Here is a 19,984-nt window from a genome sequence, read left to right on the forward strand (position 1 = left end):
AGAGAGAGAGAGAGAGAGAGAGAGAGTATATTATTATTATTATATTATGATTTATTGTATTATTGTTTACAGTTGTTATTGTTTTTTGGAAAATTACCTCGTGGGAATGCGTGACTGATCAGCTACATAATATGATTAGCTGACAGTCACGCATCCACAGTGAACCCGTGCAGAATGCAACCGAGGGGTTAACAAGATAATGAATAGCTAGTTAATCCCTCGGTCACCACTATAAAAACCTGCAGCTTTGGCTGCCACGGGTGGAGAGTATTCAGGAGTAGAGAACGGGAGTAACAGGTGGTAAAATCATAATAATTAAAAGAAACAATTGTTACGCATGGTACTGTTATTATCTGTGTGTTTGTTTGTTTTGGCCCATGTGCCGTTTGTTTTGTTAAGTATTTTATCTTGTTTAATAAAAACGTGCATCAGTGCGTTTCATACCTCAGTCTGCTGTGTGATTCACATTCATTTCACTCTCAGTACGCTGTGTTCTTCCCGGTCTGATGTCACCGCCCAAGCCAGCCTACGACAGTCCCCTGTGAAACTCCAGTCCTATTCTCAATCCCATGGGATTGAAAGAATTCTGATTAATTGAGTAGAAGTATTCAGTAATGAATTCAGGGGATAGTCCCTCTGTATTTGTGACATAGGCACAATTTTATGAAGTGAACTATTCCGTGTAATGTCTGGAACCATTCTGCATGTGGTAGTCGTGTGACTCTGGTTTCTTGGCACAGCTCTTTATTGATATGGACCTTAAAACAAGATCTGTATTTTTTCTTGTTACTAGACATTGATTTTTTAAATGCATTTATTTAGTAATGTCCTACACAACATATTATTTACTGCTGAGATATTTTCTATTTTAACGTGTTACATATTGTAATAAAGGCACACACAGGGGCCACATCCCCTGCTCCTGCTGCTTTGCTGTCTCTGCCTGCATTCAGAGCAATTTAATGGTTTTTATTACTTTTTGAAAAATAAACAAGTATTTAAATAATGAGTGAAAATCCGAATATGAAAATCCCGTGTTCATCCCAGCACTAATATTAGTAGCCATTTCGAGGAATACCATAATATGTACATAATCTGTAAGGGTTATTTTACCCTGAAGAGGCTTCTTGTGAGGATGTCATACAGAAATACAGTGTTCTGTGTGTGCTTACCATTCATTGGCTTTATATTGCCCAGTTCCTAGGAAGAAATAGAGATGTGGTTCTGTTTAGAAAATCCTCCTATTCCACTGTGTACTAATAATTTAGCAGCCTGCTGTGATCTTATTTAACGCTGTTCTGGGTGCCCTGTTTGTTTATTCTGCGTTTGCCCTGAAGTACTGCTAGTAATCTCTTACTTTATCCCTGTGGCTGACTGGTGAGGGGAGGATTTAAGATTGGGTTTTTTGCAATTGTTCAGTGCTGTTGACATTCCTTTAATGTGCTTGATGAAAGGGGAAAAGCCAGAAACGGTCTTGGAGTGCGCTGAGCAAGTGCTGCTGTGAGTAAGAAGATAAGAAAGCCTGGACTTTATAGAATAGCTTCTACTTCTCGTCTAAAGATCCCGTGAAAGAAAATCCAACAAAAGGTAGCGCGCAGCGAGGGAGTTTAGGATCCTAGCTGCATTGCTACAATCCTAGCTGCGAAGCTACACGCTTCTCTGAATAACTCGTCTGCAGGTAAGTGTGTTACAGACAGCAGGAGCCAGTGCAGCTTTTTGAAGGAGTACTCTGTCTGCTTGGTGTGTTTCTGAGCGTCTTAAGCATTCTGAAGTGTTGCACTGAGCTTTCAAAAACTCTTCACTCTGCTTTTATAGTTGGTAGTTTAATTGTGTGTTTGTGCATTGAGTTGTTTCAACCATTTTCTCAGTAGGCAAGTAAAACCTCACAACTCTGATTGAGTGATTGTAAGATAAACACATTTTAGGTAACTGAATAATATTTAATACTTCCTCAGGCTATTTTTCTTATGTTCTTGCCTGGCAGAACGAGTGATTCAGTACAGGCATGTTAATTACCCCAACAGCACTATCAAGCCTTGAGAGACGAGCAGTTTTTTTTCCTCAGTTGGCCAGTGTGAGAAGTGGCAGGGCAATCCGACTCTATACAGTGCTGTATATTTCAGTTTGCATGCACAGTACGGTTAGTTTTTAAAAGTGTTGAATTGTTGATTTTCGTGCTTGGTCTTGAAGCCTCTCTCTCTTTTGTTGTTGTTTTCAGAGGCATGTTTGTTTGGACAGGCATGCAGACGGTGACATCATTTGAGTGCTATTATTGCCCAATAATGCTTGGGTGCTTTATGCACTTGTAATCCACAGATGTACTGCAGTTATTTGGTCATATCGCTCTCATAATGATGTAATTACATTGTTTTCTATTTAATGATCCTAACAGTATTTGTGTGTGTGCGTATTTATTTCATTTTTCAATTTGTCTTTGTTCTTAATTTTTCTGCATTTGCTCGCATATCTGGGATAGATTTGTTTTTTTTTTCAAGCTTGAAAAGTTACATAAAAGTTTACAAAATAATATATACAGCAACCAAAGCCATTCATTTTGTTGGCCAGAAAAAAGCAAGTTACTGTATGTAACTGAAGATATATGGAAAGCAAGCTAACCAAAACAAAAAAGGGAAGCGACATTAGAGTAGCTGCGGCAGATTTCAGTCTTTTAGAAAAAACAGTGAAACGTGCTGAACAGGTACTGGCATATCTAGTGTGCAGTGCAGTATGCACAGTATGTGTTGTAAAACTAATACAAATGAGACTCTCTGGTGAGCTCCCCCTTCCCTAGCAGTACATTTTGAGAGACACATTGCATTCTTTACTGTAAGCATATGGGTTTGTTAATAACCAGTACGGTTCACAGCAGAGTCACTGTGACATCTCTTCAATCGAGTTCCGGAACTTTCTGCTCAGCAGGCTACCACTGAAAGGTTACATTGCTCTGAACACACCGTCACACACAGCACTCTGCACGATGACAGAGTGCTTCTTTTGATGTATGAAGCTGGGTGGATGGTAGCTGGGTGACTGAGCTGTAGATACAACTGGCCTGGATACTGGGAGCATGCCTTGCCAAGCCTGTGGGCCGGAACACAACAGCAGCGAGGAGAAATGTTTAGTAAACAAAAGCATTCTGTGCTGCTGGTGAGATGAGACAGCAAGGAAGACAGTTCAACAGGCATGACGGTGTGTTTGTATGCCTTTAACTATGCCTGGCTCTCTTTATGTAAGTATTCAGGTTAATTTGATGCTTATTCTGCACCTACTGCCTTTTAAAACAAGTCGTAATCAGAAGATTGGTTTCCATTCTGTGTTTCTGTTGAACAGAGGTAATGTTGTATACAATAACGTAGCACGTAAACATTTGGGTTTTAAAGCGAATGTGAACAAATGCTGTTTTTATTTTGAAGTTATTAGTGCCTTTACTGTTTAGCGTTTTGTCTGTTGCACAAAGCAGCTTATTTTTAACATGGAACCGGAGCTGCAGTACTATGATTAAATGTGTCATGATTGCTGTTGAAATGGTATTTTTCCACTTTTTTTTTTTTTTTTTTTAAATAGTATTTTTCCACAGATAACTCATTTCCACATGTTTGGTATAATAAACTCAGTATTTAGGGTTGCTGTTTTCGTCAGTTGACAGTCCACAGCACAGTCTGGTGCTGCTCCAACCTGTCAAAATACACATTCAGAACCAGTTACGCTTTCCCAGCAAAACGTTCATTGTGCCTGGTTTTCGAGCAGGGCGTGAGAGTCTCGTGTAATGTATGTAACACGAGAGAACTTTCCTGTTCAGCTTTTCAAAATGACATAAAATGAGCGGTTCTGAAGTTCTTGAATCTTTTGAAGTCAAAAAAAGAAAAATGATTCGAAGGCAGAAATCACTGTCTTATGTAAAGTGAATTTGTGAAACACATCACGACTGCATATTGAAAATTAGTTTATTATGAAAGCAACACAGCATTTGGCTGTGCTTTAACATTAACGTGGAAGCCTGTGAGTAGCTTGGTGATTCTTGCATGGCAGATTTTGTTCTGTGTAATGTTTGCAGAACTCAGTAACCTTCATTTGGAATAAAAACACATTTTTTTCTCCTTTCCTTATCTTTTGTAATCCCAGTCTGTGTTTATTGTATTGCATAACGACAAGCCAACCTGTGACCCGTTTTGCTGTGACCTGGAATCCATGTGGTTTGTTTGCACACCTTGCCTTGTACTGTTCATGTACTTTACTAATGCATTGCATTGTATTGTTCTCTCTCCTGTTTCCTGTGCTGCTGCTGCTAAAGATTTCTCAATCTCTCTACCCCCGGGCTGGGATCTGCATCTGCTTTGCATTTTGCATTTACCCCCCCCCCCCCCCCCCCCCCCCCCCCCCTTCGCCAAAAACACAAACAGCAACATGGAGAGATCAAAGACCACCTTGCAACATCAAGTAAGTGACTGACCTTCCCTTTAGCATTAAACAGCAAAGAACATAGAAAGCGAGCAAAACATTTCACTAAAGGTCAAAGGCTGAGCTTTGTGTAACCTGCTCTATAACTAGTGGTCTGTACCAGCTTTGCCATTCAGTATTAATAGTGTGGGAAATCCCTCCCCTGCGTCTCTGTTCTCTGCACAGTGCCTGATCTGAATGTATTTTGTTTTCACATTGTAGAGATTGCTTGTGCATCGCTCCTCTCCTGTTCAATGAGTCACTGGTGTCCACCTTCCTGGATTGATCCACTCAGCTGTGGTCATCTTTTAACAGAGGCATACTGAGCTCAGTTCAGAAAGAAGCTCCACACACAGGTTCTTCCCTGGGTTTGAATGAGCTCAGGTTGAAATTCGTGCATGCAAATATTTCAGGTTTAACACTAGATAAGGTGCTGCGTCCAGGTACTGTACTGTTGTGTTAGGTCACATGGAATGATTAGGTCGTTGGCTGTTCATATCAACTGACATGTTTTTATGCTGTACTTTCCTGGTTTTAGTTTTTGTATAAGATGAATGCTGGTTGGCGTGTTTGAGACACATTGTTTTGAATTTATATATTTTTATTAAGAAATGTATCCACTCAGAAATCAGAATCTGCAGTCAGAAGCATGTACAGTAGCCTAACCCTGCATCACCTCATTCTCACATCACACCAACCTTTTTCCTTCTGTTTTCATTTAGTGTTAATGGCTTGAAACAAAAATAAAAGTGTATATTAACATGTGTGAAAGTGCCAGAGCAGATAAAGGTAAATTGAAGCCTGTCCAAGGGCCTATGGCCTTGTGGTTGGAAGCAGACCTGCAGAGCGAGAACCACTGTCACACGACACAAACATACATCGGACCACATTCACAATAGTCCTGGTTAGCCTGTGGTTTAACTATGAACTACATCTGACAACCTCTTTTTTTTTTTTTGTTTTAGTTTTTTTTTGGACTAATGGCACAGCAAAAACAATGTGCAGTTGTGAATATGGCCCAAAATATGGAAAGCAGGGACTATTCACTTAACTCTTTAACGTCTTTTTCAATGATGAGATTAAAGATGGAATATGTTTTATTTCTCGCAATTGCGTAACGATTTTTTGAGCCATAGTTTATACTGCTACCCACATTGGTACAGAAGTGATTGCAGTGTCATGTGCTGTAAACTACCCATCCAATTAGACTCTAGTTTACAGCACTGTCTGTTCTTCCTCCACTCATAGACCAGGGTCTAGCTCAGACTGGCTTAGCTGGCTCCCTGCTATCATCGAGAGTACCACTTCTGTTTTTCATCACCTAGTTAATGAAAGTGGCGAGCCTGGGGCCTGTGAACAGCCTGTTGAGCTAGGAGAAATGCGAAGTCATGAGATAGCTGCTGGTAACTAGGCATTACAGTAATACATATAACAATTATCGGGCTTTGTTTGCGGAGACCAACAGCTAAGTATAGTTGCTTGCAGATTGCTTCGGTACATTAACCTAATTTCTGTGAATTTAGCCCTGCTTTAAAGCGACATTGACCAGCACCTGCAACTGATACTGCACAGTATCTACCTGTAATGTGTATTGTGCTTTGTCTTCTAAAGTTAGCAGACAAAACAAACCAAAACCTCAATCAGACCAGTGATAATACCATTGTGTAAGTAAACTAACACATCTCAAAAAGAAATGATTCGGGAAATAATATAAAAGTGTACAATGAAAGGCAGCAAGTGACTCTTTCTCACCAGCAGAGGGCAGTATTTGGCTATGTCTGCATAGAGCAGGGGGTGCTGTGGATGCAGCAATCTGTTTTTCAGCAGGGGAGTGACGCAGTAAATACACATTTACGTTTGCTCTGTTGTGAGCAGGTTTTGGTAATTGTCAATAAGCACAGCTGCCTCAATTAGCAGTGAAGAATTTGTGAATATACACTCACCTTCTGAAAAACTCAACAATGGTTTAAGTAGCCCATAAAGTGTCGCAACTGTTGTATGTTTCTGTGCTTGTCCCATGTACACATATCTGCAGGCTTGGTCTGTCATGACCTGTTTGCAACTGGAAAGCCTTGTGCTTTCAGGTGGTAGATTTCTGTGAACGTTGCCACTCCAGAAACACTCGGAAGACTGCCTTGATAGACCCAATGCAGCCATCTCCCTTGTGAAGTCACTGAGATACTTGTCCTTTTTGTTCATCTTGCACTCAACTCTCACATGACTTACTGTATGTAGGTCATGTGAACCACGTACATCTGCATACTGCACATTGCTGACTAGGGGATTTTCTCATTATACTTACATTCTCTGAATTGCATTGGTCAGTCATTGTAGGTCATGCGTGCTAACCTAGTTTTACACAGTACTATTTTGAGAATCAGTTTTTAAAAAGCTAGTCCATTCCATTTGTGTTTCCATCCCTGGCTGGGATATCTACTGTTGACGTTACAGGCTTTGTTTTAATGTCACAATGCTCCTCTTCTAAGGAGTCCCTGAAGAACCTCTTAACTGCCTTATTGTCACAATTACACAAATATCTACTGTCTTTCTGTGCACACAGTAATCTAGCAACCAAGACTATAGAAGTCTAATGATTACGAGTACAAGAAATGTATGATTTTGTAATATCTGAATTCCTTAAGCTCTCTGTATGTTACCACCACCCTGGAAAGACGCAGCACCCATTCACAGCTGCGTAGCACAGGGTCTGCTGTTCTGCGGAACTGACAGTCAGAATGCTCGCAGTTCTTCAGTTCAGGTTTCTAATTGGTGGTATCGGTACTAGGATGGGCAGCTCTGTGAATTGGCAGTGGGTCACAGACTCGCCTCTAGGTTATCTGGTCAGGTTAGGGATCAGTCTGCTGGGTGAGTCGGGGTGAAGGAAGTCATTGGTTTTGTCTGACTGTCATGGAAACTAAACCACCCTCTTGGCTCTTGTGTGCAGGGATGGGGTACTGCGGCCTGGTGTATGCATGGCTTGCATAGGCAGTACTAGCTGAGCTAAACAGTACCTATTGCATGAATACTTTAGAAGACTTCAGGCTACCAGTACATTTCACAAGCACTGAATCGGTACAAATGACCAGCATAGTTGTTCAACTGTAAATGTTTATCTTGCATTGATTTTTTTTTTTTTTTTTTTAATAAAGTGTGTTGTGACTTGGTGCATTGTAAGCCATTTAAGATTAATATTTTAAGTGAAAATCCATCAAAATTTGAACTCAATACAAAGTAAAACATAGTACTTGTTTTTTTTTCTTCTTCCTAAAGGGAGCTGTTTTAATATTGTTTTGTGCTGTTACATGCTCATTGATATTTGCCCTGTCCTAAGTGGCGCTGCAGCTGTCTGTGGGAATTGTCTGTAATCACATGACCTCTTGTTTTTCAGCTGCCTTAATGACCAGTGATGAAGCTCATCCTGTGACTCCTGGAAAGATGAGCCAACGCCAGGGGAAAGAGGGGCATCCTATCCAGACTAAAGAGCTTCTACAGCCCAGCGCACTGAGCCCGGGGGTCAGCTACAGCATTGGTAAGGAACACCAGTGCCCTGTGCAACTCTGAGGTCTGGGCACACATTACAGGAGGTGGAGCTTTTTATTCCATGTGCGCAATCAAAAAGATGACCAGATTTGATAACATCTGTTGTGAAGGAAACATTATTGCAGTTAAAAATCCAGTATGCGGCTATCTTTTTATCCACCACTAGAGGGTGCTTTAGGGCAAAGGATGAATTTAATCTCAAGTACTATAATAACTGCTATGTTCAGAGGACATTAAACCGAGCTTGCTCTTTCATTGTAGTTCCAGGACAATCTAGGCACACTTGTTTGCTTTTTTCTGCACTTAACATTGTCAATCATTCTGTGTCTGGGCTCAGATTTACTCATAAAGGGTGTTGTGCCAGGAAATCCCATGCAAATATTAGCCTAATACAGTGGAGTATCACTTATAAACATAATTCAAGCATTCAAAATTCTAAAAGGTATTGACAGTGTCGACTCAAGGGACTTTTTCAGCCTGAAAAAAGAAACAAGGACCAGGGGTCACAAATGGAGTTTAGAAAAAGGGGCATTCAGAACAGAAAATAGGAGACACTTTTTTACACAGAGAATTGTGAGGGTCTGGAATCAACTCCCCAGTAATGTTGTTGAAGCTGACACCCTGGGCTCCTTCAAGAAGCTGCTTGATGAGATTGTGGGATCAATAATCTACTAACAACCAAACGAGCAAGATGGGCCGAATGGCCTCCTCTCGTTTGTAAACATTCTTATGTTCTTATGTTCTTATGTTCTTATGATATAAGAATCAACCGCATATAATGATCAAAACCACTCAGACCAAATTATTCCTATACCAACCAATGTAAAATAGTCGGGCAAACTGACTACATGTTAAATGGTACTTGATCAAGTGCAATGAAGTGTACAGCCAATAAAAGCTGTTTTTGAATTTGAATTTGATCTTGCGTGATTAGGCACGTACGCAGCGTGGATAGTGCAATGTTACAGGAAACACTGCATTGTTTGTAATCAAACGTGACTGCGTCACTGCATTGTGCTGGTATGTTTTTTGTGTTCTCTGTTAGTGAAAATGTGTGTCAGTAAAGTGAATACACATTCATTGAATACATGCTGAGTACAGCAGTCTTATTGTGTGATATGCATGGAGACGGCGTGGCGTGGTGAGGAGGAGGAAGGGATTGCAGCGCTTTGCATCTCCATTTAATGAAAAACTCTGAGATTTGCATTCCAACAGAAAATAAGAAAGCCATAGATGTTTAAAAAAATGCAGTGACTTTTAGGTGTAAACCACACAAAGCATTACCAGCTAAAACAGCCATGGACCTCAGCCTGGACTATAATTCCTGGTATTCACGATATGGAAGGTCTTGATGCTATATTAAGACCTGCAACACTGCTTTCTCGAACAAAACTAGATCTCATTATTAATACAGTACTGCTTTGTGAACTGTGTGTTTTATTTCATGTTCTATGGCACAGTTCATCCAAACATCCAAGCCTGGAAATGGACAGAACCCACCCTGGCCACAGAAAATAACATCTCCTTGGAAAACACGGCTGAATCATTGAATCCACTGCTTCATATGAAGTCTTAGTATTGTTAAGAGTCTCTACACATCATGCTTTCCTTGAATAAAAGAGAAACATTTGTTCCTGTGAAACGAAACTACAGTTTTTTTATTTTTTTATTTTTTTTTTAAATACGCTACAGTGTCATAGAGTGTGACATGTTGCTAGGCTACACTTTACACTATAGGACCCATTATGCAGAAAGATAATTGCCTCAAAAATTGAAAATAGACAATACCTCCCCCCTCCCACAATATTCGTGTGGGGGATGTTGAATGAATTACTTGCCTCTTGTAACACCCTTTAATTTGATTGTATTGTTTCTTTTGTTTGTAAAACCCTGTTCTGCAAGACAAACATTATGAGTTAACCAGTTGTGGGCTGGATGCATTGGCTCTGTTGTTCTGAATATCCAATTTGAAATTCAAGTGGACCTACTGTAATGTCCATTTCTTTGTAGCTACAATTACAATGCAAATGTAATTACTGTTTTCAACTTGAAATCTCAGTTTTTTGCTTGTCCCTAGCACACTCCAGAAATTGTAACAAAAGATTTGCCCCTTCAGATTATACACTAGTAAAATCTGGTTTTATTAGCTGCAAATATCTATCAAAAGCTATTATAATGAGCAGATTTGCATATCAGTTTAATAGCGTATTTGTGAGGATGTTAAACAGCAGTAAGGTTAGCTAGGCAGAATTTTAGACGCAAGAGACGTGTTTAACTATGTGTGCTTCAGTTTTGTAATTAGGCCGTTTGTGTTATATGTGTGAATGTATTCTTCCCTTGTGTCATTTGGGAGACTCTTGAAAACACGGTAGCTTTGTTTAAGTCGGTCTTTTGTATTTGCCTGTATGGCCAGGTTTGATTTAATACAAACAGGTGCAGCCCCTAGGCATGAATGTGCTGGCCAGTGCTAGCCATAGAAGCAGTCTTTTATTTCCGGTATCTGACAAGTCTCAACCCTCTGCCCAGTCCTAACCCGGTACAAGACCAGTGTACTGGCATGGCTCCATTAGCTTTCCCTCACAGCTCAAACCAGTTGTACATCTTCTGCTCCTAAGGATTGAGATGTGATTGTCTTTTACTTGGGTTTCCTTGCCCCAGTCCCAACTCCCATACTGAACCATACACAACCATACATATTGTACAACAGCTGCTGTTTTTAATATCACCTGCAGACAATATGCACAAGAAATTCTGTTTAACATATATATTTAACAAGAAATACTGTATACGTTGTGGAATGTATTTATATATTGTAAGGTATTGTATAGCACACACATAATACTGTAGTGGTAATAAAGCAGTGTACTGTATCTGAAACAGGAAGATTTGTTTTTGAGGGATGTTGTTCATTGTTTTGTTGGTGATGCTAGAGATTGTCGTCAGGTCACACTAAAAGGCAAGTACAGCGCTGAAAATGTAATGAGCTTTTAAATGCATCAGCTGAATATCAAAATGAAGTATGATTTAGTAATGTCCTGGTCTTGTACTTTACCACATCCTGGCTTTGAATATGTACTGTACTCCATGTGACTTACTGTGGATGTTTTCTTGTGTGAGGACCACAGATTATTAACAGTTGATTCTTTCACATGGGTGTTGGTAATAGTATTCTTGCATGCAGCAGTATCTTTGTAACATTTAGGCAGAAAGTGACAATAATATGAAGCCGAGTCTTTGTATTTCCCATTCATACCATTGTCTTGCAAATTATTCATCCGGTTGTGATGAGACGTGACATGAGCTTTCCTTAGCTGGCACATGGTCTGGGTTACGTTAATCTTGCTTAGCAGGATTTTTGGACTAATTATTTGATCTACCGACAGCTCCATGTTACAAACTGTGTTTATCTTCTTTATTAGGGATATATGTTAATAACATGCCTTGTTTGTATAATGAAAAGGGACATTAAAATAGCCATATTACATATTATGTAGTAAAAATTATGTAGAGCTATTAAGTTGAAATGTATAATACCGTCACTTTTAATAGCTTCCCTAATGCTGTACTTAATCCATAACTATAAACAGCTACTATCATTTTTATAGTTCTGCAAAATACAGTTAGAGGGAGCGTGCTAACATAAGGGATGTTAAACCCAATGGTGGTTGAGTGCTTGTGCCTGTTTAACCCTTTACAGTCCCACATTACAATTCTCCCTTTCCAGTCTGATGTCAGACCCTGAATGGCATCATCAAAAAGACATAAAGCACAGATCTCTAGTTGTTTTTTCACTGGAAAAAGCCGAGAAAACCTTTCAATGGCCGAGTGAGACCAAAAAAAAAAAAAGGGCGCATCTGATAGCACCATGCACTACAGAGATAACACGGACACAAACAAAGGAGATAGCTGCTTCTGCATCCAGCGCTCAAGGAGTATCACAGGCATTTGCAGACCTTTTTGAGATGTTATAGTAATAAAATAATGACTTTATTCTCATTATTGAGGAGTTTGGCGATAAAACGAGTGATCGGGAAATGATTTATTAGTATGCACTATAAAGAGGTATGTGAAAAATACAGCGAACAAGGGGTGGGACTTGGCTGGAGATACATTACTGAGTGTCCTTTTGTGATTCAGGTGGTAGTTTACTGTAACAAGGAGCTGGGTTTTCCAGCTGAAGTGATTTGAAATGCTGAAGAGGGAAAATATCTGGTGATCACCAAATAACAGTAAATGACTTCCCTCTGAGACCTTGGCCAATCCTTTTATAATCTACGTGTAGGCAAGTGGTCCTGAGGCACTGACGGGACGTGTCGTTTGCAAGGGTTGTGAATTCGAATCCTGGCAGCATGTGGCCTGTCACTGACTCAATCTCCACTGGGGTGGGGGATATCAAACCGATATTTGTCACACTAGGGGACTGTGACATTGTTGCTGTAAGAAAATTGATTTTACAGCCTTTATTAAGACTAATTTAATAGCGGCAGTGTCCATAGTGGATAGAAAGTAAAAAGCACATGCAGTGCTAACGCCTAGAGATCTCACAGTGACATTTCCAGAGGAGAAGATGTTAAAGCGATGGTCCAGATAATGTATTCTGTGTGTTTGCAGTCTGGATCTCCAGAGCTTTCCTCCCTCAGTGTTTTCATATCATGTGCATTTCACGCCTTTGCAGTGATACCACGCGTTGTAAGATATTCTACAGAGACTACACATAGAAGTAAAAAGCTTATTGATGGCGTGTTTGGCAAATCAAATAGAAAGTGGATCAAAAGACAATCCAGTGTACTGGATTCCGGAACCTAGCTAAACCAGATGGATCCTCGAAGAGAGCAGTGTTCCATTCAGAAAGAAAGCGACCCGAACCGGATTCATGAGTATCCCACAGTCCATTGGTGAATGTTGACATTCTTCCATAGCTAGGCATTCTCTGCCCAATCACAAGCTCCCTGCTTGCCACTACAATAGATCTGTCACTGACCCAGATGTGTGTCATGCTTTTACTTGCAGAAATAGATAAGGATGCCATTTTCAAGGTCTGTTAGCTCCGGACATACCACAGAAATCACAACAGAGGACATCCTTTGAATTCCAAACACTGTCCTTGTTCTACAGGAAACATGTTTTCAGCATTGTTTGATAAGGTTAACCTTCTTTAATTTGTAACAGATATTATTAGAACACCATGGGGCACTACAGCTTTGAAGTAGCTTTACCAAAGGCATGCCACACACAGCCAGTGCAAGTACTGTACTGCAGTTAGGGCTCAATTTACTGCTACGTTAATAAAGAAACATACGCTATAGATGTATCCAACTGTAAAGCAACAAACTTAATTCAGCCGTTAGTACAACACATTTGTATACCTTTTGCATTTTTTTATTTTTTTTGTATTGGACTAAATTTAAACATAGGAGGTTGAGAATTCCTTGTAAATCAAATCTGAAACACTGTAGCTAGGACTTTAGCTAAGAATCAAGCCCTTGGGGTACATTGGTCACATGGCTATTTTGGTATCTCTAGTGTCTTTGGGTAGTATTGTTCTTTGTCTCTATCCACTAATTGATTTTTACTGGATGCAGAGGTTAAATGGAGGGGGAATTAATGTATACACAATCAGCTCAAGAGGACAGTACATGGACTGCAGCGATTAGTTATTTTGAAGCACAGTATAATTGTAATAGGTAAACACTGTACCGTACAAGCTTGTTCATTTGCACAGTCCTTTCACTAAGGAATCATTCCTCCTCTATTGACTGAAAGTAGACACTCAAAGGCGCCATGCATTCTGAATGACGGGTTCCGTCTCAATGGCTTTCTCTTGGTTAAATACATTAGTAAATAGTAGAAAAGGGCATATTGATTTTTCTTCCAGTTTGGAAGGTCATGTTCTTAAAATATGCCATGCAGAACCTCTTAGGAATTTGATTTGGTCTTTAGTTCTCTTTAGAAGTATGGAGTTTTATGGTATTTGAACTGTATGTTTTCATCGTTAATAGAATTTCCACACAGGCCAGATTTTGCCATAGACAGCAGGCTGTGATGATTGTGCCTGATCAGTATGTATAAGAAACAGCAGCTAGCACAGAGGGAATTATGGGACATTGACTATTTCTCCACAAAGTTACTTAAGGAAGACAGCACTATTGTAACTGATTTAAATACTGTCACTTTCTTGTTGGGAAATAAGTATGTATTGCTGTAGGGGCATATCCAAGAGCATTGCTGTTTATCTGCTGTGCTGTGTTCAGTGGACTCATTTAAAAATGTTAGGGAAATGAATTTTGATATGGCATAAATTGGGCATGAATTCAATAATGGAATTACAGGCAGCTGCAGAAAGATCTGTTGGGCCCAAGCTAAAGCCCAAGACACAGATAATTCCTGAGGAGCACATTACTGTATTAGTAGTGCTCTTTATGCTTACATAATACGTGGATTTATTTGTAATTTTAAGCATGTTGGGTTTTATTTTTTTCACCGAGGATGAAGTTTCCTTTCTTTCTTAAGACGTAGCTGTTCAGTTTGCTGGGGAAATGGCTGAGATAGTTGAGGAAAGGCCATGAAGAAGTCTAGCTCTATAAATGGTGGATTATTAAGGACTTTGGTGCCATGTGATGCACTGAAATGAAGGCAGTGTCAGATTTCCACATGTGGCAAATAGAGAGCAGTGTATCAGTGTGCTGCTGTAGTATAATGGATAAGTCCTCCTCACTTCATTGCATGAACATGGCAGTGTTATGTTACGTGATGAGCAAAAATGATAATGCTATTTGTGCCTGAAATAATGAGGGATCAGGTTTTGCAACTCTACCTGGGTTTTCAGGACGTACAGTGGCTTGCGAAAGTATTGACCCCCCCCCTTGGCATTTTTCATATTTTGTTGCCTTACAACCTGGAATTAAAATGGATTTTTATTTGGATTTCATGTAATGGACATACACAAAATAGTCCAAATTGGTGAAGTGAAATGAAAAAAATAACTTCTTTCAAAAAATTCTAAAAAATAAATAACCGAAAAGTGGTGCGTGCATATGTATTCACCCCCTTTGCTATTAAGCCTCTAAATAAGATCTGGTGCAACCAATTACCTTCAGAAGTCACATAATTAGTTAAATAAGGTCCACCTGTGTGTAATCTAAGTGTCACATGATCTCAGTATGTATACACCTGTTCTGAAAGGCCCCAGAGTGTGCAACACCACTAAACAAGGGGCACCACCAAGCAAGCAGCACCAGAAGACCAAGGAACTCTCCAAACAGGTCAGGGACAAAGTTGTGGAGAAGTACAGATCAGGGTTGGGTTATAAAAAAATATCCGAAACTTTGAACATCCCACAGAGCACCATTAAAGCCATTATTAAAAAATGGAAAGAATATGGCAGCACAACAAAACTGGCAAGAGAGGGCCGCCCACCAAAACTCACGGACCAGGCAAGGAGGGCATTAATCAGAGAGGCAACAAAGAGACCAAAGATAACCATGAAGGAGCTGCAAAGCTCCGTAGCGGAGATTGGAGTATCTGTCTATAGGACCACTTTAAGACGTACACTCCTCAGAGCTGGGCTTTACAGAAGAGTGGCCAGAAAAAAGCCATTGCTTAAAGAAAAAAATAAGCAAACACGTTTGGTGTTCGCCAAAAGGCATGTGGGAGACTCCCCAAACATATGGAAGAAGGTACTCTGGTCAGATGAGACTAAAACTGAGCTTTTTGGCCATCAAGGAAAACGCTGTGTCTGGCACAAACCCAACACCTCTCATCATCCCGAGAACACCATCCCCACAGTGAAGCATGGTGGTGGCAGCATCATGCTGTGGGGATGTTTTTCATCGGCAGGGACTGGGAAACTGGTCAGAATTGAAGGAATGATGGATGGCGCTAAATACAGGGAAATTCTTGAGGGAAACCTGTTTCAGTCTTCCAGAGATTTGAGACTGGGACAGAGGTTCGCCTTCCAGCAGGACAATGACCCTAAGCATTCTGCTAAAGCAACACTTGAGTGGTTTAAGGGGAAACATTTAAATGTCTTGGAATGACCTAGTCAAAGCCCAGACCTCAATCCAATTGAGAATCTGTGGTATGACTTGAAGATTGCTGTACACCAGTGGAACCCATCCAACTTGAAGGAGCTGGAACAGTTTTGCCTTGAAGAATGGGCAAAAATCCCAGTGGCTAGATGTGCCAAGCTTATAGATACATACCTCAAGAGACTTGCAGCTGTAATTGCTGCAAAAGGTGGCTGTACAAAGTATTGACTTTGGGGGAGTGAATACTTGTGCACGCTCAAGTTTTCTGTTTTTCTGTCTTATTGCTTGTTTGTTTCACAATAAAAAATATTTTGCATCTTCAAAGTGGTAGGCATGTTATGTAAATCAAATGATACAAACCCCCAAAAAATCTATTTTAATTCCAGGTTGTAAGGCAACAAAATAGGCAAGGGGGGTCAATACTTTCGCAAGCCACTGTAGCAGTATAACAAAACAGAGGCATGACTGACGTACTGCAGAAACCTAATGTTACCTGACTGCATTTTAGAAGGAATGAAAATGCTAAATTAATAACTGAAAAAACTCACCTGATTAAATGATATTATGAGGAACCTGTTTAAAATCAAATGGGTTATCAGTACACACACACATTCACACCAGGCTGCTAATTTGTATGATATATACATATATTCTCTTTTATTGAACAATTTAATATGCTCCAAACGAGAAAAGGAAGGCAATTAGAGGCCTACTCTCCCTCACAGAGCAGCCTGTAGAGAATGGGAAGTTTGTGAGGTTGCCTAGCAACCCTGTGCTTGTCACCTTGCTGATGCGGAAGTCAAAAGTGAATTACGTTTAGAGTTTTAGGGGCTGTAGAGCATAAAGGAAGACTGACTTCATCTTCTGAAGAGATGTAACAGACTTTTCAAAGGAAAGAATCATCCTGCAACCCCTGAATACATCACACTTTACAAAGGGGGTGAAAATAGCTTTATGTTATATCTAAACAAGAATAATTTCCTTTAAAACTACAAACCCAATGAATCTGTACAGGTTCTTTAAATCCAGACCTGTTTCTATGTATATATGTATGTATATATGTATGTGTATATATATATTATATATATATATATATATAGAGAGAGAGAGAGAGAGAGAGAGAGAGAGAGAGAGAGAGAGAGAGAGAGAGAGAGAGGATTGCAAACTACAGTGGTTCTGGGTAAGCCTGACAGGCAGCAAAGCTCCTTGGTAGTATACAGTGCCTTTTTCTTTTTTTTTTTCTTTTTAACTTACTTTTTAACTTGCTCATTCTTCCTACACTTTTTCTAGGGTTTAATTTAAATAGTCTTCAGCCTTTACATTTGATGTTGTTATGGTGCAATCCATGTTGCTTTTGACAATCTCTGAACTAGGACGAGCTGAAGGAGTGTTCTTCAGAGGAGGAAGAAAACCTTTAATATTATTCAGTTATATTAAATATATTCAGTTGTGCCACCTTTGTGCTGGTTAGCACACATTGTGTGATGAGGCATCGGTTTCTTCGCTAATGTTGACTTGGCATATATGCAATCTAAAAATGAGCCTTCAGAGTGGAAGTGGTTCCAGACCCAGTAAAGGCATTTCTTCAAGTTAATGATTTATCAGTAGAACCCTGTATTTTGAAATGCCTGTGCGTTTCAGGGGTTTATCAGTAGAACCCTGTATTTTGAAATGCCTGTGCGTTTCAGGGGTTTATCAGTAGAACCCTGTATTTTGAAATGCCTGTGCGTTTCAGGGGTTTATCAGTAGAACCCTGTATTTTGAAATGCCTGTGCGTTTCAGGGGTTTATCAGTAGAACCCTGTATTTTGAAATGCCTGTGCGTTTCAGGGGTTTATCAATAGAACCCTGTATTTTGAAATGCCTGTGCGTTTCAGGGGTTTATCAGTAGAACCCTGTATTGTGAAATGCCTGTGCGTTTCAGGGGTGTATCAGTAGAACCCTTTGTTTGAAATGCCTGTGCATTTCAGGGGTTTATCAGTAGAATAATCTCCAGTGAATTAGCCAGTTAAGTTGTCTCCCCAGGTAGTTGAGCACTGAAAAAAATCTGAGTTTGCAAGGATGTATTTAGGCAGCAGAGCTTTGCAATCCTGTCATTGTCAGGGTAACATGAGAGTATTATAGGATGCTGAGAGACAAGTAGGCAGAGTATAATATATTAAAAGATGTCGCTTTTTTTTTTTTTTTTTACCCTGAGCCTTTCAAAAGCCAGTTGTCATGTGCATGGTCTGAAATGAAAGGGAAACGTGCATTATTCACACAGCAGGGATTTACAGCAAAGGAGTATTTTGAAGAATCTGTGCGGATACAGAATTAAAACAGAAAGTCTTGAATAGCCATGCTGTTGCCCCAGATAAATACTAAGAGAGATATGATGTTTTTTACAGTTTGTTTGAAACACCAGAATTTGCAAGAGGAGTAGACTTAGTGCTGATTCGCTGGTTTGAGATCCAGTGGCCAGTTGAGAGAGAGAGAGAGAGAGACAGAGAGAGAGTGTGGTCGAGTTTGTATTAAGCGCTGCTCTTGCTTGCCTGTGAGTCTCACTGTTCCTACTAGCTCATGGTAGCTTGCTGCTTGTCTCAGCAGCCTCAGTCCTTTGTGTTGAGGGGACATTTGCCCAGGGTACAGCGCCTCTATGATGAAAGAAGAGGGCATGCTGCGCAGGAGGTTCTCCACCTGCGCCGGGGTGACGGTCGTGTTTTCACCCCGGACCGATGGGCGCAAACTCGTTCGCAATGCTTCTTTTGGGGGGTACAATGAGCTCTCCCCCATTCTGTCAGGTTAGTTATATTTGTTTTTATTCTCTTTTAATGTAATCTCTATATGTTACTGTACCTTAAACTGCGGGTATGCTAGAAAGGTCAATTTTATTTATTTTTTTTACTGCAAATGCAATTTATGTTTTTTGGTCTGGGAGTTATATCTTGAGGTTTCTAACTTCACCTGTTGATTAGGCAGGTGATGTAGAAACCTTGCGTTAAATGCAAGAAACGTAATGCTATTTAAGATATGTTTCCTTCCGATGTGAATCTCAGATAAAAATGAGAAGCCTCAATCAAACACTCAAATGCATGTACTGTATGAACCTCACTGTGACTCATTCAGTTTCTCCCAGCCACCTGTTTCAGTTACTACGCGACACATTATGTTCTCTTCTCCGTTATTTGCATTGTGGCAGTGATGACTTCTGGTGTTTCAAAGGGTCAGTTTCCATTGTTGTGAGGTGATGGCTTGTATGGGGGGGGGGGGGGGGTTGACATTTTGAGTTCAAAAGCTGCTTCTATGATGCAGGTTCTCTGTTCTTTTACTCCAAAGGTTCAAAGATGCACACTAAAACAAATCTTAAAAGTTCCCAAAATGTTTCACTTGATAAAACCAGTACAGTTTAGTATTAGAAATTTGGATTGTTGGAGTTCATAATTTAGTAGTGCACTGTAAGTACAATTTTTACAAAATACTAAGCCTGTTGTGTGCATTTTCACCTCTCGTGGTGTGTTAACCTTCTACTGCATGTCTCATTTGGTCATTGAGCATGGCTACTGGAGGTGGCTCTTGCCAACTGGGGCTTTTGAGCGGGGCTGTGAAGAGGTCACACCGGCTAAACAAAGTCTCCTTAATTTTATTTGGTTTATGCAGCACAGGGCTGGAAAAAAAAAAAAAAAAAAAAGGTGTTGAAAAACATCTCAGGCCTCTGTAGGAAATGTGGTATTATTACAGTATATGAAGCATTTTGATTCTGGCTGATTTGGTTGTGTTCCTAACACGATTCTTATCCACACTGTGCATTGAGCAGCACGTCTCTTTGAAGTTAAATTATACCGCTGGACATGTAAGGTAGTTAGGATTTTGAGTGATCTCCTACAATGATTCATTGCCCACTCAAACACACACAGAACGTGCTCCTTATTCCAGCGATGGGCACTGAATTGTTGAACAGTTCCCTATTGTAGGATAGTCTGTAGTTTAAAGCTGCTTGTGTGT

The 19,984-nt window shown here is 40.0% G+C and overlaps 1 protein-coding gene across 12 annotated transcripts in view; it reads left to right on the plus strand.

Moving 5' to 3' along the window:
• The window catches only part of LOC121320043 (oxysterol-binding protein-related protein 8-like), a 103,956-nt gene that overhangs the window by 53,036 nt on the left and 30,936 nt on the right, over positions 1-19,984 (plus strand). For 4 of the 12 annotated variants that reach the window (XM_041258179.1, XM_041258184.1, XM_041258181.1 and 1 more), the window contains exons 3-4: positions 4,401-4,437; positions 7,826-7,966. In XM_041258179.1, coding sequence (XP_041114113.1) covers positions 4,401-4,437; positions 7,826-7,966 — 178 coding nt within the window. Of the gene's footprint in view, positions 1-1,383; positions 1,679-2,949; positions 3,230-4,400; positions 4,438-7,825; positions 7,967-19,984 lie in introns of those variants that run through there. The other 8 variants (XM_041258191.1, XM_041258185.1, XM_041258189.1 and 5 more) reach the window with 5 other exon arrangements.

The sequence above is a fragment of the Polyodon spathula genome, chromosome 8 (assembly GCF_017654505.1).
Source record: "Polyodon spathula isolate WHYD16114869_AA chromosome 8, ASM1765450v1, whole genome shotgun sequence".
Classification (NCBI taxonomy): Eukaryota; Metazoa; Chordata; class Actinopteri; order Acipenseriformes; family Polyodontidae; genus Polyodon; species Polyodon spathula.